Below are 27,952 nucleotides of genomic sequence, written 5' to 3'. Positions count from 1 at the left end.
TAATACTTCCCTGCAATATACAACAGAAATTGCTACATAATAGAAGTCTACTTGCAATTTTAAAGGAAACCTTAGGCAATCCATGTGGACATCATATCATACAGCTCAATTTAGGACTGGGCTCTTGTCAAGCAGTAACACTTTGAATAATTTGGGGGATGCTAAGACCTTTTGCAACATTTTTGCCGATGCATACATTAACTAATAGTTATAGAAATAAGTAATTGCAAATGAGCCTACACTAAAATTCATCTAAGGAAATTGTACAGAATCACAAATAAAATGCTGAAAGCTTTCTTGGAACAGCTCCAATATTTTTTAGCATTGTCCTTGGTATGACAGACTTTTATAAGTACATCTAACATATTTGTGTCAGGCCAAAAAGCACATTGGATTGGATTGTGCTCCCAGTGATATATTGAGGGCATATAGTCTGATTCTGGAAAATGTGGACTTTAATTCTCCATAATCTAACTGGAAAGAGACCATTTCACTCATCTAACTAATTATGGGACATAGTTATTAGGTTAACTATCAGATGTTGATACAAATTTTCAGGAAGACACTAGAAAATAAAGTCCCATGCCTTCTCAGTGAATTGTAATTTAAAAAAAAAGTCTTGAATCTGTATTTTTAAACAAGAACATATTTTGGTTTTCCAAACATGCATATTAAGTCCTCATATCCTGCAAGACGCAAAAATATATATGTAAAATAATAACACTCAAAAATGTGTATTTTGATTGAATTTTTGTCAGGTCCAGAAAAAGCAAAAAATGTTTTGAAATTCACAAAAATATTATACAGGATCCTTTTTCTAGCACAACAGGCATGTCTACATGAGAGACTACTGTGCAGTAGCAACAAGCTAATGTGCAGTAGCATCAGGAAAAAAACATATGACGACGGTACTGCGCAGTAATACCAGTTCTGTGCAGTAACAACTGTGCATTCCTCCACTCATGTAGATGCTGCTACACTGCCATCTGGTATGGCTCATAAATTAAATTACATATTCAATAAAAAAGCTATATTGAAGGGTTTTTATACCCCTAAAATAATAACATCATTTCACTGAGTTACAAAAACTATGCAGTAAATATGTATTTTGTTGTGAAATATGAAGCCTTACCCTGAGCCTCTGGACTTGACAGCCCTGTTTTTCTGTCATTTTAAGAAAGTGACTGAACTTGGACTCATCAAGAAGAAGATATACAGCAATTCCTCTGGTAGATGCCTCAACAATTTCTCTAAATATATCCACATCTGTAAAAATATCCATAACTATGGCAATGGCCTGTAAGAAAAAGAAGAGAAAATATTACAATATTTATTTAGTGATAAAAAAATTAAATATTGTTTATATAGTGCAACTAATGAATTTGTAATCTTTCCATACAAAAAAAGCTCTAAATGTGTTTTTAAACATAGGATACTCTTTAAGACAATTTGATCCTAATTTGATAAAGGTACAGTAGGGGCCATGTGACCACTTGTCTGACATACTGGTGACATATTTTAAAAAGTGTGGAAAGGCTTTTTGTACATTAATAAAAATAAAGGCAAAATGAAAATAAACAGTAAAACCATTAGTCAAGTATTACTGTAGTTTGGCTGCAGAAAAAACCCCAAGAATTATGTTGTTTATGTATAAGGCACTAGCCAATCTTAATTTGAAATACTGTTCTAAGTATTGGCCACCTCCCCCTCCCCACAGTATTTTAAGAATCAACAAGGATGACTCTATGTTTCATCATATAGTTCATTTTGTACTCTTAACTCAGATGAAACTCCCACAATTCAGTGAGGGTTTGGCTGAATAAAGAAGGCTGAATCAGCCCACTGCTAGACTTGACTAACTAAAAAAATACAGATAAGTCTGAATAAGGAAATATAATGCCTAGCCTACAAGTCACTTATACATTATTGATAATTCCAGAATTAATACTGAAGTGCAGAAGAAGGGCAGAGAAAAAGAGAGTGCTTGAATATCTGTAAGAAAAACTTTTAATTTTGAAAAATATTTCATTCTCTTCAATTCCTCTCTCTCTCTTTCTACATATATAGATTTATAAAGCTGTAAGATTGCACACTGGGTACAATGAACATCTGCACGTGGTGGGTTTTGGCACTACACGTGATTTACCATTGTCATTAACTTTATTGAACCATCTGCAGTTTTGGTTTTTATTGTTATAATTATTATACTATATTGGAACTGCTAATCTCATCCCAAAACCAAGAACTAAGCCATTTAGCTCATTCATAAAATAAAGGGACCTTATCATACATGCCTGCTCCAAAATCAATTGCATCTCCAGTCAGCCACCCCAGTTACCTTGAAGAGCCCTGCTTTTTAAACTAAAAGAATCTCTCATATAAAATACTTAGGTATAAACATTAAATGGTTAGTGAAAACTAAATCATTAAGAAAAATGAGGGGACCGTTAACAATCATGTCTTTTGGGAGGTCAGATGATACAAACAAAGAGCTTTAGTGCAAGTTCTCAGCATTTGAAACATTCCTTGTATAAATAGGGTGAAAAACAGTTAATTAGGTAGGAATCGTAGAACCTTTTCATGTACCTGTGAAATGAATTGTAGTGACAATTTTTTTTTTATTAATGCTCACTTGTTAACAGTAAGAAGTATTTTGTTGCTCAAGTTTTAAAGAAGATGCTAAATACAATTTGAATCTTACATCTAGTGTCTTGTTCATTTGGGAGTTTTCTTTTGGTTGACTGGTGGATTGAGATGGGGTTTTTTTTCTTCTTCTTTTTAGAGGGTTGAGGGGGAGCCCAGAGATATTTTTGGTTTAGGTTTTGGGTTTGTTTTTTCGGGTTTTTTATTGCTGTTCTTGCTTGGCCTCATTTCTAAGGTAGGCAGAACTGAATAAGCAGGGTTGCCATATTCAAGTTATCTGTCTGGTTTCACTAGCATCTGAAAAGACAGCTGCCAAGACTGGCTGGGCCTGTTGGGTGAAAAGATTAAAGGAAAACAGCTGATCTCAAACAACCCTGTTGTTTCAATATGGAACTAAGCCCTTTCTATGTCTCTTAGAAGTAGATTCTCATTTGATTTCAGACATTTGTTTGAAATAAAAGAGCTGTATAATGAATGGATTCATCAGTACACATTGAATCAACTATATTATATATTCAAAACCATCATCACATCCTTCAGAAATCACTCTCATCCACTTGTATGCAGTATCTTTGGTTACTGCAACCCAAATGATGAAGAGATTTAAATTGGAAGCTAGTTTTAAAAATATTGCTTTAACCATGTTTTCATAAATGCAGAAACAAAATTGCAGTATAACAAAAGTGGTGATGTGTGTATGTTTACCCTTTTTTTGTAAATATCCCAAATATTTTTTCTAAATTCCTAGAGATCAGCAGCATATTGAGTCCTTTCCTCCTCCCTAATATAACTATTTTAAAATACTTTTGTTAACTTTCACAGTGAATTTATCCACTTGACAAGCTACACTTTTTCAAGGAATGGGAAATCCTAGTTGAAGATTTTCCACATGTGCTCTTTTTTGGTAGTGCCTGTGGGTAGCCTAACACTTCTGACCGCTGAAAACTCAAATATCTTTAGTTTTAAGAATAGTAAAGATTGTTGTGGAGCTCTCTATCTTACAACCTTGGGCATATCCCTTTCTTCCATTCCTGCATGGCCATAAGAGGGCAACTCTTACCATACTCTCCATCTGACCTGTGCATGCCTGTCCATAGATCATTAATCTTGCAGACAAAGCACATTTAGAAGTGGAATCTTGCCAAATTCAAACAATTAGCAAATTATCCATTTTTAATGATGAACTAACCAACCCTTAGAACATCCAGGATTATGATGTTTTCCCTATGACTTGAAATCTTTAAATCAAGGTTGCGTGATTTTCTTAGTAGCTGAAAATCTATGGATGTGGGATGCAGACGTTGAACTGAATGACAGTAATCATCTCTTCTGATCTTAATATTTATCAATCTTCCTTGCGTTTCTGTTTCTTTGTCCATATTTTTCTGCTCCTTTGCACAGTGGAAGGGAGTATGTTGTCCAAAGAAATAAGAAGGTAAAGAGTACTTCTGCCTCAGTTTGATAATATAACTGGAGATCTACTTATTTTTTTCTGAGACAAGAGAAACATTGTGGGCCACTCGCAGTGCATGGCACCATTTTCACAGTCTTTTTCCAGTGGCCTCCAGCTGCTAATTGGTCCCAGTGGCCCTGCCCCTCACCACTGGTTGGCCAAGAGGGCTTCCCATGGTTTGACCCCACCTCTTGTTGCTGACTGGCAGAGCAGGCTGGGGCCGCAAGAAAGGCAGCACTCCGGGGCAATCAGCAGTGAGGGATGGGGGCTGGCTCTTATCTTTGTTGTTCCCCTTCTTGCCAACATCTCCCTTTCCCCTCCCCAACCCCAGCAGGCTGCTGGGCCAGGCTGCAGCATCCCCAGGGACCACTGGCTCCCACTGGGAAGCCAGCATTTTATTTTTAGTCTTTTTTTTTTCCTGGCAATTCTATGCCAAAATTGTGGGAATTGCCATTTTCTCAGGGTTTGCGGAAACTTCTTTTTTCATGGTTTCCATGAAAAACACAAAATTATAAATAGGGAAGATTTTTATATATAACTAAAAAGATTGAGATTACTCTTCTAACAATGAGCATTAAATACATACATTTAATTAAATGTATGTATTTGTTTAAAGCTTGAATTGATAACATTTGCAGCTTCATTTACATACTACATCAATTGGGAATAGGTTTCATTATTGTGTTTTAGATGGTTTCTAAACCATCTGTAGAAATGACCCTTATATTGATAAGTGTAGCAAGCAGCCAACGTAACAATGAGATCTAATAAAGGAGTGGGCAGATAAAGAACTATTATTATTTCACACTGCATACAGAAACTCATAAAATTGCTTGTTGCATAAATTCAGTTCTTTTGGTCTCACTGAGCGCATCTACATGAGACACTTTACATGAGATTAGAGCTAATTATTATGTGGTAAGCATCAACATCTACACATGCAGACACTTACTGTGCAGTAATTTGCTCTAATCATGAGTAAATTTGCTGCCTGTAAATACAAGTATCAAATTTACTCCTGATTACTTACTGCACAGTAGCGCATGTATAGATGGCTAACCAGGAGCAAGAATCTCTCAGCGTGGCTACCGTGATGGCAGAATTTGTGATAGGTATGCATGTGCCTAGGCTAGTCTGAATGTGTATGTGCCTGAGTTGGTAGTGTGCGTGTATGTACCTAATTGATTTGTGTGTTTGTATATGTGCAGTTGTGTCACACTCACCTGTCTAACAGTGCAATATTACGATCCTGAAAGTTGGCTTGACCCCACAGGGCAACACAGGGAGTTCCTGGTCCTGGCTCCCCCTAGCTGTCCCACCAGTGGACTGGGGCAAGGGGCTGGCAGCTACCCCACCCCTGCAGCTCTTTCTGACTGGGAGCAGAGTTGCTCTTGGTCAGGTGTCTACATGAGCGCTACTGTGTAGTAAGTAATCAAAACTAAATTTTCTACTTGATTTTGCAGGTAGAAAATTTACTCACGATTAGTGAGGTTTACTACACAGTAAGCATGTGCATGTGTAGATGCACACACTTACTACATAGTAAACTGCATTACTGCACAGTAAAGCATCTCATGTAGACACATCCTTTGTGTACTACTCAGATTATCTGCTACCTTTACCTATAATTTTTCTTTGTTCTTTAAGGAAATAAGAAGTCTGGCCTAAAAGAGTTGTACTGCTTTGTAAAATGTATTCACATCTTACAGTAAATACTGAATCATTAAATGGTAGTTTCCAGCCAAATACTGCCAAATTCAAGCCTCCAGGAGAAATCTTTACGTGCCCTATCAAAATTATCACCCCATAGCAATCACAAGTAACCTTAAACTGAAAATGCCTCATAATTTTTCACTGCCAGAGGTGGAAGGTAATTGACAAGGCAGGAAAAACTGCCCTTGCAAAAAAAGGAAAAGTGAACTAGTCTGATTAAATTAACATTACATAGAGCAACTAATTTCAGTGACATGTCTAAAGCAGATGCTATATTAAATATAGTCTTTACAGTTATTTTCTCACTTAATGTTCAGTAAATGCCCACTTCCAAACTTAACATTATAGGCTTTTGTGGGTTTTTTTTTTTACTAATTTGATTAATTTGGTGATCTAAATTCTGATCTAAGTTATTTTCTCTAACCATGTAACCCAATGAAGTATTTAGGCTCAAAACTGTTTTCACTTTAATCAACAGTTTTTTGTTTGAGATACTAGCAGACATGTGTTTTATGATCCACATTTAATCTGATAAAATACAAATAATAATTTGACTAAATGGTAAAACATCATATACTACATTAAATATTTTTTTGATAAACTTAACTAACCATAGATTGATAAGTAAAAACAGTTTAATTGAACAGAGATTTTCTTAGGACAGAAATTAAATATATGATGTTTACAGAAAAGTAGATGGTTTTAAAAGTATATACACTATCTGGCAAATAAACATATTTAAAACTCAGTATGTCTTAAGTACTAGTATACAATGATTCAATTATTCAAAGAATTCTTGATTAAAAGAATGTCTTTAAAAATTCTGGGTATGTACAAAATAATTTCTTTTTAAATAAAAACAGATGAGCTCTAAAACCCAAATACTATGACTAGTATACATGATATTGCAGTGCTTTATGAACCTCAGAGAAGTGAAATATTTGTTTATCAGTTAAAAAGTCAGGAAAGTAATTTTGATGTGGAAAGACTGCTGGCCTGTGTTGGTTCTGGTTTCAGGGTAAGCAAAGATAGTCAACAAGAGACAGTAGATTAGGCATTCAAAGAAGTCAAAGATGTGTCTTAATGTATACAAGAGGCGTCTGTGAATTTATGTGGAACTGAATGAACCATGAAATCTTGGAATTGGAAAGAGATTTCCTCAATGTTAATATTGGTGGAAGAGTGAAGTTGTGGCCGTAGAGCTAATTCCTCATTTTATGGTTATATTGGAGGAGTTCTGCATGAACCAAACCTATCCCCATGTCAGCTTGACTGGCCTGTTGATAATGGGAACAAAATCAAAAAATCAGTTTGTTTGACTGTTTGTGGTTAACTGACATCCTCCCTGGCAGCAGGTTGTAAGATTGGCTAACATTTCCAGAAGAAACTAAAGAAGAGTTCAGAACTCCAGCAAAAATGTTATCATGGCAACAGTTTAGAGTAGGGATTTGCACACACTGGACAGGGATATCCCCCTTTTTACCTTGCTCACCTACACAAGACACTTACTGTGCACTAGCCTACTGCACATAACACTGCACAGTAGTGCATCACAGCACAAACCATGCTAACAGCCTACTGCAGAGTGTTATTAAGCGAATGCACAATAAGCGTCACTAAATAACCATGTGCTGGTGCTACTGCACAGTAACTCTAGGTATCGCATGTTTAGTTAGTACTTTATTAACGAAGTATTAAACTAAACACTCAGTATCTAAGGTGCATTAAAGAACATGTAGATGTGCCCAATGATGACCCAATCAATCAACTTCTACTGAACTAGGGTGAAGGGAGGACTAGGACATAAATAGCTCCCTTACCACACTAGTGAAAGTGGTGAGTAACTTTTGCATTTCAATAATAAAATTATATGTTCTGTACAGCACATGTACAGCCCCTTTAGAAGCATAAGAATGTGTTTAAAACGCTAAAAAGTTAGACGCTTTATTTTAGATTGTTAATTTTCTATTAGAAGATACATATTACCTAATCTTAATACTCTGTAAAATTCATGTGCATCGAAGTGATGGGCAGTTTTGGCTCAAATGGAGTACCAAATTGGAGCTTTTAATAATCTTAATCATATTACCCTTTACTTTATCATACAGTGGGTATGGAAACAAGGTCCATAATTCCTTATGTTCAGTCACAAGTAAATCAGGAAGTGTGAAGTTACACTTTACTCTTAGACCATACTAAGGGCACTTAACAAGCTGTAATGCGCAGATGCTCACATATTAACTTGTGCTAAGTGCTGTCTGGGCATCTCAAAGTTAAACACTTTAGGCAAGGGTTAACTCTGGATTGTGCTACCTAGCTCAGGTTAAGGTAACTTCTGCTCCACAGAGATAAAATGAGTAATTTGCAGTATTCCAGCATCCCAGGATGCACTGCTTCCCCACCAGATGCACCCAGGATGCACCCAGGATGCACCCTTCCCCACCAGAGTAAGGATAGAGCCAAGGTGTCCTGGTTCCTAGCCATACCCTGCTCACCAGCCCTCTAGTGGCAAGACGGAGCTGTTCAGGCAACAAATGATATTAACACTTAGCAACTCCTCACAGCACATTCTAACACTTACAGATTTAACATTGCACAGATTTAGTATAGTCTAAGTGTAATGTGTAACTTCACCCTTATAAGTGCTAGTTTTCCAAGTAGCTGATCATAAAAATCTGTTATATTTCTGTACAGAATAAGCAATTACTTAACTATACTTTGGGCATTTTAGTCGCCAAGTGTGAGCTTATGCTCTTTTTTCCTAGGTAAGAAATAAACTCCATTAGTTCATTCTATTACATTAGAAAAATAACTTTTTTTTTTCTGTTACCACTTACTCTTAAATAACCAAGCAATGGAAGCGTAACAACCATTAAAAGAGTTATTTCCAATAAAAAGGTATTGCAGGACATACAGTGAAAAGTACAATCATTTTCTTCTGCTAGCAAAATTGAAGCTAAAGGCCCCCAGGAATCACTTGGGTGGGAACAGTGCCCATGTCTACATGAGTGGTGGACTGCACAGTTGTTAGCAAGTACTAAATGACCATGCACCAACCAGTGTTATGGCACAGTACCATCACAGCACATTTTTTTCCGACACTACTATGCAGTAGCAATGAGCTACTGCGCAGTAGCTCATTACTACTGCGTAGTATTGTCACTGCACAGTTAGTGCCCATGGTTAGTGCCTTATTGCTACTGCACATTAACATCTCATTTAGGTGCACCCAGCAGGCACGTCTATATGTCACCATACGGCAAAGTTGCTACAGCAACATGTTTTAGTACTTTCAAAACAGAAGTACTAAAACATGTTGTAGTATGGGCTGTTACTGCACCATGCACACTGTGCAGGAGTAAATTTCCCAGCTATGTTGCTGTAGCAGTATGCTATAGCTGGGGAGCATGCTGCTATGGCAATGTAGCTGGTGATTGTGTGTAAACACACATGATCGCTATGTCACCGTAGCACACTGTACACCACCGTAATGCATTGCTACGTGATCATAGGGTGATGTGTAGATGTGCCCAGTGAGACTGGATTAGATGTGCCCAGTGAGACTATTTAGGCTGGACTGGCCAGGAGATGACCTGATTGATGGCATTTTCCTAGGCATCCTTCCTGGGTAAACCTTGCAGTAGAGGATGAGTTCAGCCACATTTGAATTATTTAGAAGTTTTTAACACTAGAACCCTCTACACATTACAGGTATTGTGCAATTAACTGGTTAATTGCATAATTACCTGGAGAGCAGCTACATGTGCAATGTAGCTATCACATAATAAAAAGCTCCAACCAGCTATAAAGTTAGACCTTGAAAATTTGTATTAACTTTATAGCTGGCTGCTATCGAGCTTTAATTCGCATGTGTAGCAGGGTCTCCCTGTGAAACCCCCAGAACCTGGGGATCACCCTGAGATGATCCTTTTGCTCTGGTGGTTTCCCTGCACCCCTGGGGTGGGGAGATCACTGCAGTGGTGATCCTCCTCCCCTGGGGCTTTCCTGTACCGGTAGGGTGGGGAGTGGGGATCCTCCAGTCCTCAGGGTGATGGGGCACCCCCATGGCTGGGAGTCTCTCAACTGGTGTGCATAGGGTCCCTAGCTACAGAAGCCTGCTTCTTATTGGTGCAGGGGGAGCCCAGGACCAAGCTGTCCCTACCTGGACAATGAGGTGCAATGGGATCTAATCCACAATTGTGTGAATCATGCATTAGATCCTATCGTGCCTTTACCTTCATGTGTAGAGGGGACCTTAGATGGGAGATTCAAACAAATAGCATGGATACAGTCAAGAATCTGAGTCTTGGAGAACAGGGAAGACATTGAATCCATAGAAAAATGGACTGTAACAGGGCACTGGGGACTCACCTAAACTTACAATAAGTCCCAAGCTTATGACAGAGATGGGGCTGTTGTTATTTTAAACTCATGTCTCTTGCTTGTGACATCCCTATGCATAAAAAAACCTATTTGATTTTAATATGGTCTTTTCCATCACTGTATTTATTAGCTGGTTGCTGTTTCTGCAAAGAAATTGGTAAAAGGTCCTGAAACTAGTTGCACCTGATGGATCAAATATGATTGGGGACACTGCCCTAGCTCCCTTTTCCCCACTGTCAGGAACTTCCTGACATTCCCATTGCACTGTTGGCAGCTGCTGTTCAGGGACACTGGAAATGAGCAGAATTATAATGTTCTTATTTAGCTCTTCAGAATGTTTGTAGGGCGGCTGTTTGGAATATTCTTTTGGAGTTGTTATTTTGGTAAGCTGCCAAAATGTTCCAACAGAAAGCAAATGACAGTTTTTGACAATTTGTAAATCAGCTAAGCCACAGTTAAATTTAATAATATTTTTAAAAGATCTTTTAACTGGAAGCTTTCTCCAGATTGAATTTAAAGGGCCAACTGCCAAAAAAGAAAGTGAAAGAGGAGTGGAAATGACTAAATAAAATAATTTAAATTATATGAGGTATTCTACATATATGGGTAAGAATCATTTGTATCTTATTATTTGGATTTTTAAAACTACACCAACATGCATAAGAAGAGCAATCTGCCTAAAAGAATTTCAAGTTTGATTTTAAATGTTTAACTTTCTCTCTCTCTAATGATTTTGGATTTTACTAAGGGGATATTGAAAATTATATAATGATATATATCTATGTTATAATCTTTGTTATAAATTAACCAGAGTTGCTAATGTATTTAGAATGTACTATATACTAATCTCACACCAAATGTAAGCTTTTAATTTACTATAGGATTGGAGAAATATAACCCAAAAACCCCAAACGCCCCACCATCTAGTACTAAAGCACAGGATAGTTGGATTTGTTCATTATATACTTTAAAGGAGTAGAAAGCTTTGGTGTTTTGGTTTCCCCCCTCAATTAAAATCTCTGGGTGATCTTTAGACCATTAACTAAAATTAGTGGGTGTTTCTCTTTCATAATTCACTTCTGATCAACCGTTACTCACCACTTAGAGTTTGAAATCTTAGTTCAAGTTACTGATTTTTTAAAAGTGATTGCAGTTTGAGGATTGCAGTTTGAGTATTTTAATATAAATCTGAATGATATTGAATAAAAACTATAATAGAGGCCCCCACTTTTGCAAATGCATATAACCCTGCTCTTTACTTCTAGAAGTCCAGTTGATGACAATAGGAATTGTAATCAAAGAATTTGATAATCTTTGATTGTAATCATAGGATTAGAAAGGACCTTAAGGGTCATCTTGTCCAACCCCTGAATGGATAATTCTTCTTTAAATATTGTGTAGTCTTACTAAAGTCAGTATTGCTACTGTGGTGCTTGTGCATCTTTGTCAATTGGGAGTATGGGGCTCAGTTTAATATGAATTAAATACTTATATATTTAAACTTATATTTCATCTTTTTATATTTGTATAGTGGTTCATGCAGTTTTATTTAATTAATAAAATTAGAATATTGTTTCATATGAATATGCAAGTATATTTTAAGCCAGATGCTTTCAAACCACAGAACAAGCTTCACAACAGACTACAAATATGATAATAACACAGATGGTATGGTAATAATTGGCTGACACTACAGAGGTCCAATACCTTCATTCAACAAATTTCACCAAGGGATTAACCTGCGGGTTTGTGTACATGTAAGCATGTAGGTGTATTAGGCAGGGAAAATCCCTTGCCATAACACAAGAATTCATTGAGTGAATTAAAACTTCTGGATTTTCCTGTCCTCTGTTTAGGTAGTGGCTTTAAATGGAAAATGATTATTTTGAATTCAGACAAAATAAAGTAATAAAAATCTACAATGCAGATGTAAAATCAGGTTGCAGTATGCATCCCCTATCGCACTGCATATGCAAAGATATAAACTGAGTCTACAATCACAGTACTAAACATTAGTAGATGATAATAAAGCAGCATGCCATTACATTAGTCAACTGCAAATGCAAGCATTTGCTGATTAGCCCTATGAAAAACACTGAAAGCTTTTATTTAACTAGGTTCAAAAGCTGATTCACTGAATGAAATTATGCAGCACAGCCATTTTTCTAGACTCAGGACAATTTCTCTCATGGTTTGCTTATGCTACGACTATAGTAATGACTGTCATCTTTAAGGCTTTAGCAGAAAACAGATGTTTCTTAAATTACTCAGTAACAGCCTAACCTGACTGACTTTTATATTATTTTAGTTAGCAGCATATTTTATAGTATTATATTCAATGCTCGGTACTGGTGTTAGGGTATTCTCTTTGTGATACTTCTTCATTTAAAACAAATAATACATTCAGTTATAAACTGGAGCCTCTCCCATTGTTTTATTATACAGGGGTTGATTTCAGGTTTTATTATATTCCAGCAGGCCATCTGCCCCTCTCTATTTTACAGAAATAAATTAAGATTCCAAAGTCTCAGGAGTACTACATTATTACTACTAAAACCAGACAGCAAATCAGAGGGAGAAGCAATGATATCAGTTCCTCCTCTTCTGAACAGCCATAATATTCTCAATTAATAAAATATTGGGTGTCCAAAAGCTCCCAGTGAAAAGTAGGCTTGCAATAAAATGGAGAACGGCATGCTCCATAGTTTTAAAAAAAGGTTATTGAAGATAAAGGCAGCTTGATTTTTGTGGCTCCAACGCCCTTGCTCCTTTTATAGGTTTTTCAGTTTCTCCCCCATAATGAAATGTAAATTTTGTACTTAAGAGACCAGCTTTGGTCTTCCATACATCAGTGATAATAAACACTACTGCAATCTGATGTGCCAAATGTTTCAATTTGTGCTTACTATAGGTAACATGCTCTACAATGCTTTGGCTTTGAGAACAATGTAGAACATTAGACAACAGCACAAAATATCTTTACAATTATTGCTAATTAGAGCTGGATCTAGAAAGGATATGGAAAGCATATGGATAGACAGAGCTGTCCCTTGAGGGGTTTGGGTGAATTGGGGCGACTGCCCTGGGCCCTGCACTTTGCAGGGCCCTGCGAACAGTGTTGTACACAGGAACAGTCCTGCTGGCCACCGTGCACTGCCACCTCCACGCTCCTGCCACTCGTCATCCACCCTCCCCCACCCCCCTGCACAGCCTGATATGCCCCACACACCCCTAAGGGCGGCTTTGTGGATAGATGCATTGACTGGTAAAGTGAGGGAGGTCTGTTGCAAAGTACCAAATCAAAACAAAGAACAAGGGAGTTAAGGTAAGATACCTCTTTGTAATGTATGGAAAGGATCTTTACATTGTTATAGGAAATTTAAATTTGGGAGACATATGCTAGAAAAATGGCTATAACTAGTAGTAAATCATAATGAGAAATTATTCTAAAATTTAAGTAGTTATTCTAAAAAAACTTAATTTGAAAATTATAGACGATTTCCTAACATTAAAGGTAGTCAACCTAACATAAGGTAGGTATGTATTTGAACTTCACAGGGCATGTGTACATGAGATGGTACTGCACAGTTGTTTCTGCACATTTATTTAGTACTTGTATTGGCAAATACTAAATAAATGCTCAGTAACTAGAGTTACTGAGCAGTAGCGCTGGTGAACGTCTTTTAGGTGACACTGCTGTGCAGTAGCCTAAGCATACTGTGCAGTAGGGTATTAGCACTGTCTGAGCTGTGATGCACTACTGCACAGTATTTTCCAGCTACTGCGCAGTCAGCATCTCATGCAGATGTGCTCACTGTCAGGAAAAATGAATCAACCATTAAGGAATTGAATGCTAAGAAAACAAAGTTACTGAACAGATTCAATAATGGGAAACAGAGGATAGTCCCAAATAGCAATATTACTGATTGGAATATAGGTTTATACATAACTGATATTTAAAAAAAAAAAAGATAATTTCACTAAGCTGAAGAAAATTACTAGTGAGATTGACTAAGAAAAAAAACCTGGGAACAAAAATGTGAATGATAATGGGTATTCCTAGGAAAACAGTTTATTAGATAGTCAAACCTCATGATGTTACAAAAAAGTGAAATAGAAAAATTTTGTTTTAAAGCCTATCTATTCCAGTAGAAAAGTGAAGGCAACAATTGAAAAAGGGACAAATAATTAGTAGTAAATACAACAGTAGGTATAGAAAAAAAGCTAAAGACAATAAGCAGGTCTAACGACAGCAATATTTATGTGAGTGTAGCAGGCTTACCTTTCAGAGCTTGGGTTGAGTCCCAGGCTTAAGATTCTGCTTTTTTGATTCTTGGAGCCCATCTACCAATCAGGAGGGTGCAAGAGAAATAAAGTCAAGCCCCTTTCCTGAGGGGAGGGAAGAAGAGCTCCCCCAGACCTGATTGAAGACTGCAACACTGTCAAGTCCAGAAGATTTCAGGGGCGGAAGAGTATAAAAGGAGCTACATGCTGAGCATGAGGAGATGCATCAGGGACGGAGAAAAGAGAAGAGTGGGGCTTAGAAGAGCTGAGGAGAGCTGCTCCACAGGGCGAAGCAGTAGCCCAGAAGAGCCCCTGAAGACTTTCATCAGCGGGGAGCAGTGGACAGCTCCAGCAGTTAGGCTCTCAGTGTGCACCACAGTGCACAGTGTCTAGACCTTGCAAGCTGTGTGAGGTGGCATGGATCTGTAACCTTTGGAGTGAGGCCAGAGACATGATGCACAGACCGGTGCACAGAGAAGGATCTTTGGAGCCATTTGGGTGGCTCAGGTCCCCAATCTCTGCATGATGCCAGGAGCTCGGTGCAGGAGGTGCTGCATGGAGGTTGAGAGACCCTGGGAGCCGCTTGAGGTGGCTCAGGTCTACAGCTGCTGGCACGGGGCAGCAGCTCAGTGCAGACAATGCTGCACAGAGGGTCTGGGTACAAACATAGCCCCGGTGCTGCACAAGGCTGCCCAGGCCTCCAACCCCTAGCACAAGGCAAAGCACCCACTACACACAGTGGTGCATGTGGCCCTAAACCAGGCTGGCAGCAGCAGAGTTGGGTGGTAGGAAAGCCTGGTGGGGAACAGAGCTTGACCTGGAGAATGGGAGGCAATTGTCCGGGACTGTGGAGAAGTAAGTTACCATGGAGAGAGGGCCCCACAGGGGAGGAACCCTCAGGGTTGTGAAGGGGCACCGCGTGGGCCGCTCCTGGGTGATAGCGGGGGAGCTTAGGAGTCTTTGAGGTCTCAGTCTCCTTTTCCTTTCCCCCCACCTCTTTTCCTGTAGTGGTACCTTGGGAGTGGGGCCCCTGCCCTGGAGGGCACCCAGGTAGTCTAAGGATTGTTGGTTATATTTGTAGACTGTGCGTTATAGTTTATGTGAATAAGCTGAAGTAATAGTTTGTATATTAATAGAGTTATAAGGTTGCCCTATCATCTGTATTTTTGAATAATAATTGTTTGTGTGTGTGTGTATATATATATATAGCTATATAGATATATAGTATAGGGTTTATTGTTTTGTAAATGTATATTTGTGTGTGTGTCCGTCCTTACCCTTTAATGGTTTTGTTGTAATAATACATTTGTATATAGGTAAGTAATTGATTGACTGGGCCTGACTCCATAGGGGATGAAGGTGGGAGCTGGGCTGTAGCGTCCCTCCGCAGCACACTGCCCTGCCAATAATTTCCTCAATTGGAGAGGGGAGTACAAACCCATGTACACCTGGGCCACATAAGTGTATCAGAACAACAGAAATTGTAGCAATTATATAGAGCTATAACAGATAAAAAAATAATAAAGCAGGAAAAATAGTTTTAAAATAAATATTCTGTTCTGTTTTTGAAAGGAAAAGGAAATATATGCTTGCTTCACATAAGGATTAAGATATTCTGGTCCATTAGAAACCAAGGATTTTTGACAACGTCTGTTAAGGATAAACATTTTAAAATTTCAAGGCCCAGATACCTTGAAACTAAGAGGTCTAAAAGAAAAAATCTCTTTCTACTGATGTTCATTATTAGTAAATCTTTTTTATATGTTTGACTTAGTACTAAATGTAATTCTGATTAAAAACTGGCACTGTACAGTGCCAGCAGAACATTTGTTAACTGGCTCAAATCTCCAAACTGGCTGTTATGGATAATCATCACTACATTGGAGTTTCTTGTGGGTTTCTATTATTTCATGAGATTGGTACTTAGCTTATTTCAACATTTTCAACACCTATCTGGATATAAATGTAAAATCACTGCCGGTGACACTGAAAATGACACAGTGAATGGGAAAACAGTAAATAATGACAAAGATGGTTATACGATACAATGCAGATCATTTGGTAAACTGGATCCCTTCAAACAAAATGGTTTACAGATGAATGTAAATTTGTTAATTTAGAACTGTGATTCTCAACTGGGTTGCCATGGTCAGATATAATTACTCTGCATGCTTCCTGTGGAGGTACATTGGGAAGTAGGCACTGATTCAGCACCACACACTCTTCCCAGAAACACAGGAACATGGGGCAGATGGAACTGTCCTCTGTTTCTGGGAGGAGCATGATGGATCAGACTGGGGAGGGCTACGGCAGGAGGTTATTAGATAACCCTAATGCAGGTAGGAACATGCACTCCTGCTGCAACCACTTCCCAATCTGGTGCTACAAGACATGTTCTACATTGCTGCTGTGGTGGCAGCAGCTGTACCTCAGTTAAGAACTACAGAGGTAAGCTGTGGCAGTAAAACAGTGGTTCTCAACCAAGGTGCTGCCAAATTCCAGAAAGTTATGGTAGAATGCCTTCAGACTAAAGAGGGTGAGAACCACTGATTCAGATACAAGAAATCTTGGCCATGACTAGAAAAGGGGGACCATATTGTAGAAAGCAATGACTCTGAAAAGGATCTTGGGGTCATAGCAGGCAAACAACTAAACACTAGTTTGTAATATGATGTTGTGAAAAACAGGTCGGAGATTTTGGGGTATATAAACATAAGCATTATCTTTTTAAAACTGAGGATTATTAATCACTGGAACTAATTACCAAGGGAAGTATTAGATTATCCATCCCTTGATGTCTTCATATCAAGACTGAATATGTTTCTGGAAGACACGTTTTAATCAAATTCATGTTAGTAATTAGCCAGACATAATAAATTCAAACAGTAGGTCAGACTATTTTATCTAACAATCTCTTCTGGTCTTAAATTCTATTGACATACTTTAAGGAATTATGTTCCCCATTTTTATATAGGTTTTGGGATGATTTCCAACATGAAGAGGTGGATAGATAAAACCTAGAGCTCAAGGATTTGCAGATTCCTAAATCTTGGAATTCAAATGGTTTGCAAAATTTGTTTGAGCTTATAAACTTATTTTTTCTTCAGTTTAAACCCATTTTTTTCTGCAGTGAGGTTTTATATTTTATATATTGTAATACTAGGCAACTGTCAATCCTTTGAATCATGTTGTATGCATAAGAGGCCCAGTCAGGTGCCTGATGAATCCATTTATATGGAGTCCTGTGACCATTGCTCCAAGACTTTAGATGCGTATGCCTAGACAAAAGTATAGAGGAGTGGAGGCTGTCCAAGACCTGTTATCCCCCCGTTTTGATCCTTGGGACAGAATCCAAAGGCCAGGCCAAGTCCAGATGTTCAGTGCCCCAGTGGTTATAGCTTCTGCCAGACAGCAACAGATAAGAACTCTACTGCTGACTGCCTAACACCTCAACAAGGGTGTGTTTCTGTCAGGGTGATATCCCTTAGCCTTTCTTCAACCAAAGAATACTCATAAGTGGATGGGGCAGGAGGGAGGGCTAGGATTTTGAGGTGCCATATACTTGCCTTATTGTGGAGGTTGCAACATTGTGGTATTTTATAGGAACTACCCCACCATGAGTAGCCCTGCATTGCCACCAAGCCCTCCAACAGGACATAGTTTACAGTCATACCCAGGACCACTTATATATAATGTACTTCTAACTAAACAGAAGTTTGTGCTCAGAATTAAGATGGAAGAACTTGCCTAAAGTTAAACACATATTACATATTACATTTACTTTTATTCATTTTTTTCCATTCCGCTTATCCTTCCTTAGCATATAGACACCTTAAATTTTCCCTATGTTTGTTTTCTAGTTTTTATTCTTACTGACCTCTTTTCCCCTTTAATTTTTTTCTTTCTCTTTTCTATTTCTTCTCCTGTATTCTCTCAAGTATAGTATCAACCCAATTATATTTGAGACTGAACCAAACTTTCAAAAGTATAATGAGATCTTAATATAGGTCTTTGACTTATTGTACATCTTCATTAATGATGTGGACATTGGAGTCAGAAGCGGACTGTCCAAGTTCGCCGATGACACCAAACTTTAGGGCAAAGCATCCATACCAGAAGACAGTCCGCTGATCTGTCTGATCCAGGCTGAATGAACATGAGCTTGCATTCCGATGCTGCGGCTAGTAAAGCAACCAAAACGCTGGCTTGCATCCATAGATGCTTCTCAAGCAAATCCCAGGACATCATTCTCCCCTTGTACTCAGCCTTGGTGAGACCACAGCTGGAGTACTGCATCCAGTTTTGGGCTCCACAATTCAAAAAGGGTGTGGAGCAGCTTGAGAGAGTCCAGAGAAGAGCCACGTGCATGATCAAAGGTCAGGAAAACAGACCTTACGATGACAGGCTGAGAGCCATGGGGCTCTTTACTCTGGAAAAGCGCAGGCTCAGGGGTGATCTGATGGCCACCTATAAGTTTATCAGGGGTGACCGCCAGTATCTGGGGGAACGTTTGTTCACCAGAGCGTCTCAAGGGATGACAAGGTCAAACGGTTACAAACTACTCCAAGACCGATTCAGGCTGGACATAAGGAAGAATTTCTTTACTGTCCAAGCCCCCAAGGTCTGGAACAGCCTGCCATCGGAGGTGGTTCAAGCACCTACACTGAACACCTGCAAGAGTAAATTGGATGCTTATCTTGCTGGGATCCTATAACCCCAGCTGACTTCCTGCCCCCTTCGGGCAGGGGGCTGGACTTGATGATCTTCCGAGGTCCCTTCCAGCCCTAATGTATGGAATGATTACAGTCATTTTACATTTCAGAGCTATGTGTCTGTTATGAGATAATAAATCGGAAACAAAATGATCTGTAAACCCATTTTGTTGTATAAACACACAAGATAAATCTCAAGCTGTTTCCTTATTTTTTATTCCAGCCTTACTCAGTCCTGACTTAATATAAACCATAAAGGGATCACATTTTAAAGTTTTCCAATCAGTTAATGCGTTAATGGTCAGCAAATGTGGCCTCTATAAGGTACACATAGATATAAAAACCAAAAATATTTCTGACTCTAAACAAAGAACTTTTGTCATCAGTTCTAAATCCAGCTTGGAGCTCTGGAAAATAGCTGTTAGATATCTAAATACTGTACTCTTGGACAAAGGGAAATCTGCTGGATGTAGTTGTGCTGGTAGCCATTTTGCTCCCCACCCATTTTTATCCCTCTCCATTGGCTCAGGAAGGCAAGAACAGGACCTTTATGTTTCAGACTGTCAAAAAGATTTGTGCGATTAGGTCTGATCCTGTAAATGCTAGGAAATTACAACTCAGTGGGAGTGGCACACGTTTGGGCTAAGTAAAGACATTCAAAAAACCCAAGGAAAACTCAACCTAAGTTTTTTCTGTAAGTGGCCTAGGTTAGATTGGTAGTGAACAGTATACACGTTTGCCCTTTCATGGGTGTCAGGGGTGGGTGGGGAGGAAGGATGCCTCCACTGGCTGAGGCCTGCAGGTTGGAAGCACTCCCACATGCCTCCCAGCATACCCCACAACCCCCCACCCAGCCGGCCAGAGACTGCTGAATGCAGCCAAAAGTATTGTCAACCCTGACTGGTTGCCAGAAATGGGCAAGTAGGCCTCCACCCACCTGCTCTGACCTAAGACTGGCTGAGGGCCAAAAAAGCCTTGCCGTACCTCAGGTACCCATAGCCTGGGTATCTGCCAGCAGTGGCTGAGCTGTGGAGGTCAAGGGTTACCTCTGTGTAGGACCAGTTTCAATATTCTGCCTTCTGCTACCCTGATCAGTGAGAGGTGAGCTGGCCACACTGGCCTGCTCAGGGTTGCAGAGTCCATGTTGGGGTCCAGGTGGCAGGGCACCTGTCTGTGGCCTGTATGATGTGGTGTGTAGGCGCTAGAGTCAGGCTCTATGGGGCTGTGCCTAAGCATGGGGACAGGGTCAGGCTCTGCGGGGATATGCCCAAGCATGGAGGAATGGGGTTCCCTGGCTGGGTGTGCAGAAGCCAGGGTCAGGCTTCATGGGGCTTTGCATGAGCATAGGGTCATTGGGGTCCCTGGCTGGGTGTGAGGGAGCCAGGACTGGGTTGAGAAGTTCGATTCACCATTCTAAACTGAATTAATTAAATCTGAGTGCACACAGAACCAGATCTATCTTAGACTGGGTTCTGTCATTTTTAGACCAGGATATGTGTGCCAAACTTCTGTAGTATTATGCGTTTAGATCCATTTCTGATCACTTAGACTGGTTTATGTGTAATGTCTGTACCTGGCCTTAGAAAATGCTAGATGAATTGTCAAGTGCATGGCGTTGTCTAGTTTCATCTATTGGTGCTAAAAGGAAATGTCTAAGGGTCCTCACTAATTACTCTCATGGATAGGAATGCACTTTGGATCAGGCCCTATGGACATTGTGTATGTTGCTAAATTACTATGTAGTACTGTAGAGTGAGTGTGGTAAGCAAAGTAAGATCTCTATATGCTTCTTACCTGTCTCTAAAGATTGGTTAGAATCATACAGTGATAGCACTAATATATTGCACTAATTAAGCTTCATCAGTGATAGAGAGCACTGGTACAGCTTAATTAGCTGAGAATTGTCTGCAAGTCTCTTTGAGATCCTTGTTTGAAAATGCCAAGTTATCTATTACATACAGAATTGTAAGAGAAAAATAATTACAGAGAAATCAAAAAGCATCAACAACATATCCTAAAGACAAGGAAGTTTTGATGATGACACTTGCTTTTTTTCAGAAAAATTCAATTTTTTTATACACACCAACAAAAATGTGTATAAAAGTTTTGTTAGCTAGTGATAAAAAAAATAACTCCACATTTCTTGACTATACCATGGATGATTGAAATGTGGCAAATAGGCAATTCAAGATTCTTTGTTAGGTTTTAAGTATCTCATTTCTAAAAGTGGGAAGGTATAGTAAAATACAGTCCCTCAACAGCTAAACACTGAACTAAATAAAATCCAGTTTGCAGGTCAATGTGCACGTCTACACGAGAAGCTGACTGCACAGGAGCTGAATATTATTAAGCAGTAGCATGTCACAGCACTAACAGTGCTAATACGCTGCTGTGCCTTAGTATTAGGCTACTGCACAGTCGCATCACTTAAAAGACATCCACCGGTGCGACTGTACAGTAACTCCTGTTACTGTGCATTTATTTAGTACTTGCTTATAAATGTACTTAAATGTGCAGTAACCACTGTGAAGTGGTGTCTAGTGTAGACGTGCCCAATAAGTAGCATTTTAAAATAAGATTCTTCAAAAGAGGGGAAACCATTTTGCAAGCAGTTTTTCAGTCACCTCATGCAGCTGAGTTTTTTTTTAAACAACATTATATTTTAACTAAAGTTTTATGAAAACACATTTTCAATTTTAAAGTCTATTGTAGGATTTTGTGAGGAAAGGTGATCAGTTTTTCCCTGGAGGTTCAAGTTCTCTGGTTGATTTTGTGTTTGATGGGTAAGAAGCTGCTGGAAGTAAAGGACAAGAGAGTAGAAAAAACTTTAAAAAAAACCTTAAACCCATTCCTTGCTATACCAGGTTTTTGTTGTTCTGATCTTTTGATTTTAGTGTGAGCTGAATTTTGAGTGGCCATGCCTATCATATAGCAAGTTTTGCAGCACAACAGTAATCATTTTATTTTTTTGCATTTGCTAGGCATGGCATTTAATTCCATTCCATTGATATTTACACAGCTGCATACCACTAGAAGTGTTACGTCTCAGCTCTGTATTCTTGGGGAACCCTGGTACAGGATGCAGTCTGTCTGACTCACAAAGGACTCCCCCCCCCCTCCCTCCCCTCCTCTACCTAAACGAAACTGATTAAGATGCAGTGAGAGACGCACCTAAGACCCTCACCAGATAAGGGTGACGAGTGAATCAACTGCCCTAGGTCTCATTTACATGAGAGATGGAAAACAGAAAGCCTGAAGCAGAGACTGCAGTGAATTCTGGGACCAGAGAAGCAGGAGAGCGCTGCATGATGGGGAATCTGTGCTTCCAATGTTAATCAACCCATGTTCACACACACCCAGCTCAGCATTTATCAGACCAGTTCTAATCTGGATTTACTAAGGACTTTTCCCCCCCAGACACACACACACAGCTCTAAGTTTAATAGGCATCTCGGGCCGTACATTCCCCGGTCCCACTATGGGAGGCCTATTTAAACTTGATTGACTAAAACTCGGTTGCCGGGTTAGGGAATGCTGAGGCAAGAGACCGAGTCAGAGGGGGTATGGGCAACATTTGAACAATGGTTAAGGGTTCATCACAGCATCCAGCCTGCTGGAGCCCTAATCCCAGGTGTTGTCATATCTTTCCCGAGACGACTGGTGGGAGTCCTCTCCACAAAAGGTTATGAGCACCCCAATAATTGTCTTAAGTCTGTTAAAAGACTATAGTAAGATCTGGAAAAGTCATGCTAAGCTGAGGCTTGTGCACAACAAGTAAAAATCCAAAATCCTGATGCTGCAAGCTATCTATTGTTCCTGAAGAAACCATGAGATATCCCATCAGTATATCTGCCACCCATAGGAATTTCAAGCTGGCTCCCAAGTATTTGGGTTACTCCCTAATCTTAAGTGTTTCCTGATTATCAATCAGTTTCCTGAGATGGTCCAAACCAGATAACCCCTTGTCAATAGAAAAGACAATGATTTACACTACTGAGGGTGCTTCGAAGCAGCTGAACTGAGGGTATAAAAATCTGTAAGTGTGTGTGCTGCTAGAAGAGGAAAAGGAAGGAAAAGAAGTAGAAGCAGGAGGAAAGAAGGAGAAGAAGAAAACCCCTGTGCTGACACCATCCCCTGTCGTTCTTGGGACGCTGGAAGAACAGATCATCTCTCTCTTCAAGGATTGTGCTACGGACTGTGCCTGTCAGCTTTGCAGCCTGAGTACCGTGGACTAGGTGAGATCCCAGCGTTCTCTGTCTTCTTTCTAGGCATAAACTTCTGAACCTGAACTGTATCAGTTAAGCTTGAGCTAAGTTTCCCCAAATACTTAGTGAAACCAGGGTAGTATTGTCATTGTTGGTGTTTGTTTTTCTTTTGCATGTCTATTACTACTAGTACTATTATATATTTCATATGCTTAGCAATAAATAACTTTTATAGTCAAACTGGTAGTAATTGGGTATATTTTTCCTTCTCTGCTTCTCTTTCCTCCCGTGCTCTGCAGCAACGCTTCTTTTACCTATGCTAAAGATCCCTGTGAAGCCCAAATTATTGTGGGGTCTGCTCATCAAGAGGCCAAAGATTGGGACGTGCTGAGTTTGAAACACATAAGGGGATCAGCTTGTACAGGCTGATTGACCCAGTTTGACTCAGACGTGCCCTTATGAACTGAATGCTGGCCCATGAGGGTGTCAGCTGGACACCCAGCCGGATTCAGAGGGATTCTGTTTACCCGTGTGCTTGTGTCTGACTGCATTTTATTGTTGCTCTTATGAACTGATTCTTGGCATATGAGGGTGTCAGCCTGTCCATGCTGATCAGCCCGGCCAGGTCAGGCGTGTCACGTTAATTTGTGTGTGTTTGTGTGTATGACTGATTTGGTGACTGGAGGAACCCAGTCCCATTGAGATTGAGTCCTGCAAGATAGCTCCACTGGGGGTGAGGGCTTGCAGAAGGGAGAAATCCAGCTCCGTATAGTAACACAAGCAGCACATTGACAGAATCACCAAGACCCTAGAAACTATCCCTAATAAATGAGCACACTCCAAAGTAATGGGCAGATTTGGTAACAGAAGTAAAATGAACATATCTGGTTCATCATTTGTAACTTTTTACTTTAATTATACAAAATTACAAACTAATATTCTTTGCCTGAGTATACACGTCAGAGTAGATAATTACTGTTATATAGCTCCCTTCTTTAAAATCTAGGAATCAATTATTTAGATACAAACTTAGTTAAATTTTAGAAGTTTTTAAAAAGAGCTAGATGTATCTTTCTGCCCATCCAAGTCTTATAAACTGCTGGTTGCAGTATGATGTTGTGTACAGAACTGGTCCTGTGGTTAGATCTAAAATTGTAACTTAGTTTAATGACAGAAGAGCAGTGTGATATTCATTAAGTTGATGTCTCATGTTCCCCATTGGTAAAAAAAAATGGATATTTTTTTCCTTATAGCATTCTTGTGAGAAAGCAGATATTAGAGTAATGAATGCCAAAGAATAGGCAATACCATATTTTTTTGGCATACCACTTGCCCCCAAATAAGACCCACATCTTATTTTTGAGAAGACACAATGAAGAAAAAATGATTTTGTCCAGAGTCATGGCTGCTTTCAGCAGGGACAGAAAACAATCTTTAGCTCCTTTTTCTGCTCAGGCAAAAGCTACAGTTTTAACCCTTTTACACCTGAATAGGCTGCTTTTGCCTGAGCAGGAAAGGGATGGTGAGTGAGCTGAAGATTAGCCTCTGTCTGTGACCCAACTCGGTGCCAAAGACTAGACCCTACTCTTTCTTCTAGGAGGCTGCTGAGGGAGGAATATAGAAAAAGAAAGAGCAGCCCTCTTACAGGGTCTCTTTGGGTGCCTATACAAGAGCAGGGAGGCTGCTTTGATGTGCTGTAATTAATCGATTAATCGAGTCTGGTGGAGCATGGTAGTTACCATGCTCCAGCAGCCTCCCATGCCTTGTGTATTAGTGTCCCCGTGCTTCAAAATGGTGGTGGAGGCACTTTATCTGAAGCTCATTTGATGAACTTTAGATAAAGCACCCCCACTGCCATTTTGAAGAGCGGGGATGCAGATACACAAGGTGCTCTGCGTACTTTAATTAGAGAGGCTCCAAGGGCCCCTTCCTTCCCCTCCCTCTCCCGGAGCATGTGTATAAATGCCCTGTGCTTCTGTTCAGCTTCCCCACATACTCTAGTTTTGGAGGACATATTTTTGTGAAAAAGGCATGTCTGGTAGGTGAGTAAATAGGGAAAATAAAATAAATATGTCACCCTTCTCAGGGTACCCTGTGCATTAAGCAGGCTATTACCAGAAGTGATAAGTAAATGGGTACCCAATAGAGGTGTGTGAAGCAGGCCCTATTCTATTTGGATTTGGCCCGAATCAGGGACAGTGATTTAAATCACTGATTCACATTGTTGTCCCTGATTTGATTTGGTTGAATCCAAATCTGAAGATTTGATACTGATTTGGAAAATCAGAGATTCAGACATAGCTTTAAAAGTTTTTTTCTACATACCTTGAGGTAGCAGGCATGGCTCGTGATTGCTGTGATAATAGGGTGCATGAATCATTCCACAGGAGTTTGGGGGGCCCTCCACGTGCTCAGTGGTGAAGTACTTCCAGTCCACTTCCAGATCTGCTGGGGAGCGTGCTGGGGGGCCTCCCACACCTCCCTGGCTTGGTGATTGGCTGCAGGGGGACCCCAGGTGCCCCCCCAGATGCAGGAGGCACCAGTAGCCAAGCCGGGAGACCACGGGGGGGGGAGGGGAGGAACCCAGCATGCTCCCTGGTCGACCTGGAAGTGGACCGGAACTGCTTCTGGTCCACTTCCGAGTCTGCTGTCGAGTGTGCTGGGGAGCCTCCCGTGCTTCTGTGGGACACTCCATGCACCCCAGCATCGCAGCATTCATAAGCCCCTGCTACCTAGACATATGTAGAAAAAACATTTAAAGCTGTCTCTATGTCCAAATCTCCAAATCTTTCCAAATCGATTCGAAGGGTTCCAATTTGATTCAGAGAGATTAAAGGGTCCCCTGATTCGATTTGGATTCAGAGATTCGGCCACCAACTTTTTTTCCAAGAATTTTTCCCTTCCACCCGTGGTTCTGGCTAGCTACTGCTGGCTGCAGAGTGAGGGAAGCCACATGGTGGTTTCTCCACCTCTGAGTTGCATGCTATCCTTCCTGCCCCTTTCCCATCTAAAAGTAAGAATAGAATCATGGCTCTTTTCTATACCCTTGCTCATCAGACTGTCTAGTGTTAAGTCACTGTTAGACAGGTTTGAGATCGTATTAAGCCTTAACCTGTGACTAATCTGAAACTTAAAACTTTTTGACAGCATAACGTTCCATGGACTTAAAATGTTCTAAAGGTAATCTGTAACAGAACCTGTAAGAGTCAAATATTGAAAAGGGCCACACTTGCTTAATATGCATAGTTCCCACTAAAGAAAATGGAAGTGGTACGTCTCATAGATTTCATAGACATTAGGGCTGGAAGGGACCTTGAAGATCATCAAGTACAGCCTCCTGCCCCAGGGGCAGGAAGTCAGCTATTGTCGAAGGATCCCAGCAAGATAAGCATCCAAGTGTTTCTTGAATGAGTCCAGAGTAGGTGCCTGCACCACTTCTGGAGGGAGTCTATTCCAGGCCTTGGGGGTTCAGACAGTAAAGAAAATTTTCCTTATGTCCAACCTAAAACAGTCTTGGAGGAGTTTATGACCACTGGTCTTTGTTTTTCCTTGAGGCGCTCTGGTGAACAGACGTTCTCCCAGATCCTGATGTATACCCCTTATGTACTTATAAGCAGCCACCAGGTTCCGCCAAGTCTGCACTTTTCCAGGCTGAAGAGTCCCATGGTTCTCAGCCTCTCTTCGTAAGACCTATTCTCTTGCCCTCTGATCATGAGTGTGGCTCTGGACTCCCTTAAGCTTCTTGATATCCTTCTTGAATTGTGGAGCCCAGAACTGGATGCAGTACTCCAGTTGCAGCCCCACCAAGGCCAAGTACAGCAGGAGGATGACATCCTGTGATTTACTTGAGAAGCATCTATGGATGCAAGCCAGAGTTTATTTGCTTTACTAGCTGTGACATCGCATTGGTGGCTCATGTTTATCTTGTGGTCAATCATGACCCCCAAGTCTCTTTCAGCAGTGGTGCTAGCAACTGTAGGTAGCATTGCCGAGCCTATAAGTATGCTGCAGGGTTTTTTTCCCCAGATGGAGTACCTTACATTTATTGGTATTGAACATCATCAGGTTTGTATCCACCCACTTACTAAGTTTATCCAAGTCAGCCTGGATCACTAGCCTGTCCTCAGGTGTGGACACTATGCCCCAAAGTTTAGTGTCATTGGCGAACTTGGCCAGTGCACTTCTGACACCAATGTCCACATCATTGATAAAGATGTTAAAAAGAACCGGTCCAAGGACAGTGTCTTGGGGGATGCAACTGGTCACAGAGCGACATAATGATTTGATAAATGGACCCAGAGGGTAGTAATTGATGGAAGTCACTCATCGTGGTGTCCTGTGACCAGTGGGGTCCCCCAAGGCTCTGTCCTTGGACCCATACTGTTCAACATCTTCATTAATGATGTGGACACTGGAGTCAGAAGCGGACTGGCCAAGTTCGCCGATGACACCAAACTTTGGGGCAAAGCATCCACACCAGAAGACAGGCAGGTTATCCAGGCTGACCTGGACAGGCTCAGCAAGTGGGCGGACGAGAATCTGATGATGTTCAACGCCGA

The 27,952-nt window shown here is 40.2% G+C and overlaps 1 protein-coding gene across 1 annotated transcript in view; it reads right to left on the bottom strand.

The window, feature by feature from the left end:
- FAM83B (family with sequence similarity 83 member B) overlaps window positions 1–27,952 on the bottom strand; it is a 92,084-nt gene that overhangs the window by 13,948 nt on the left and 50,184 nt on the right. Inside the window, exon 2 of the mRNA XM_014525594.2 lies at window positions 1,133–1,297. Within this exon, the coding sequence (XP_014381080.1) occupies window positions 1,133–1,297 (165 nt within the window). The remainder of the gene's footprint in view (window positions 1–1,132; window positions 1,298–27,952) is intronic.

Source organism: Alligator sinensis, unplaced genomic scaffold, assembly GCF_000455745.1.
Source record: "Alligator sinensis unplaced genomic scaffold, ASM45574v1 scaffold867_1, whole genome shotgun sequence".
Taxonomy (NCBI): Eukaryota; Metazoa; Chordata; order Crocodylia; family Alligatoridae; genus Alligator; species Alligator sinensis.
The sequence above is the reverse complement of the archived record's forward strand: the minus strand, read 5'-3'. Positions and strand labels throughout refer to the sequence as shown.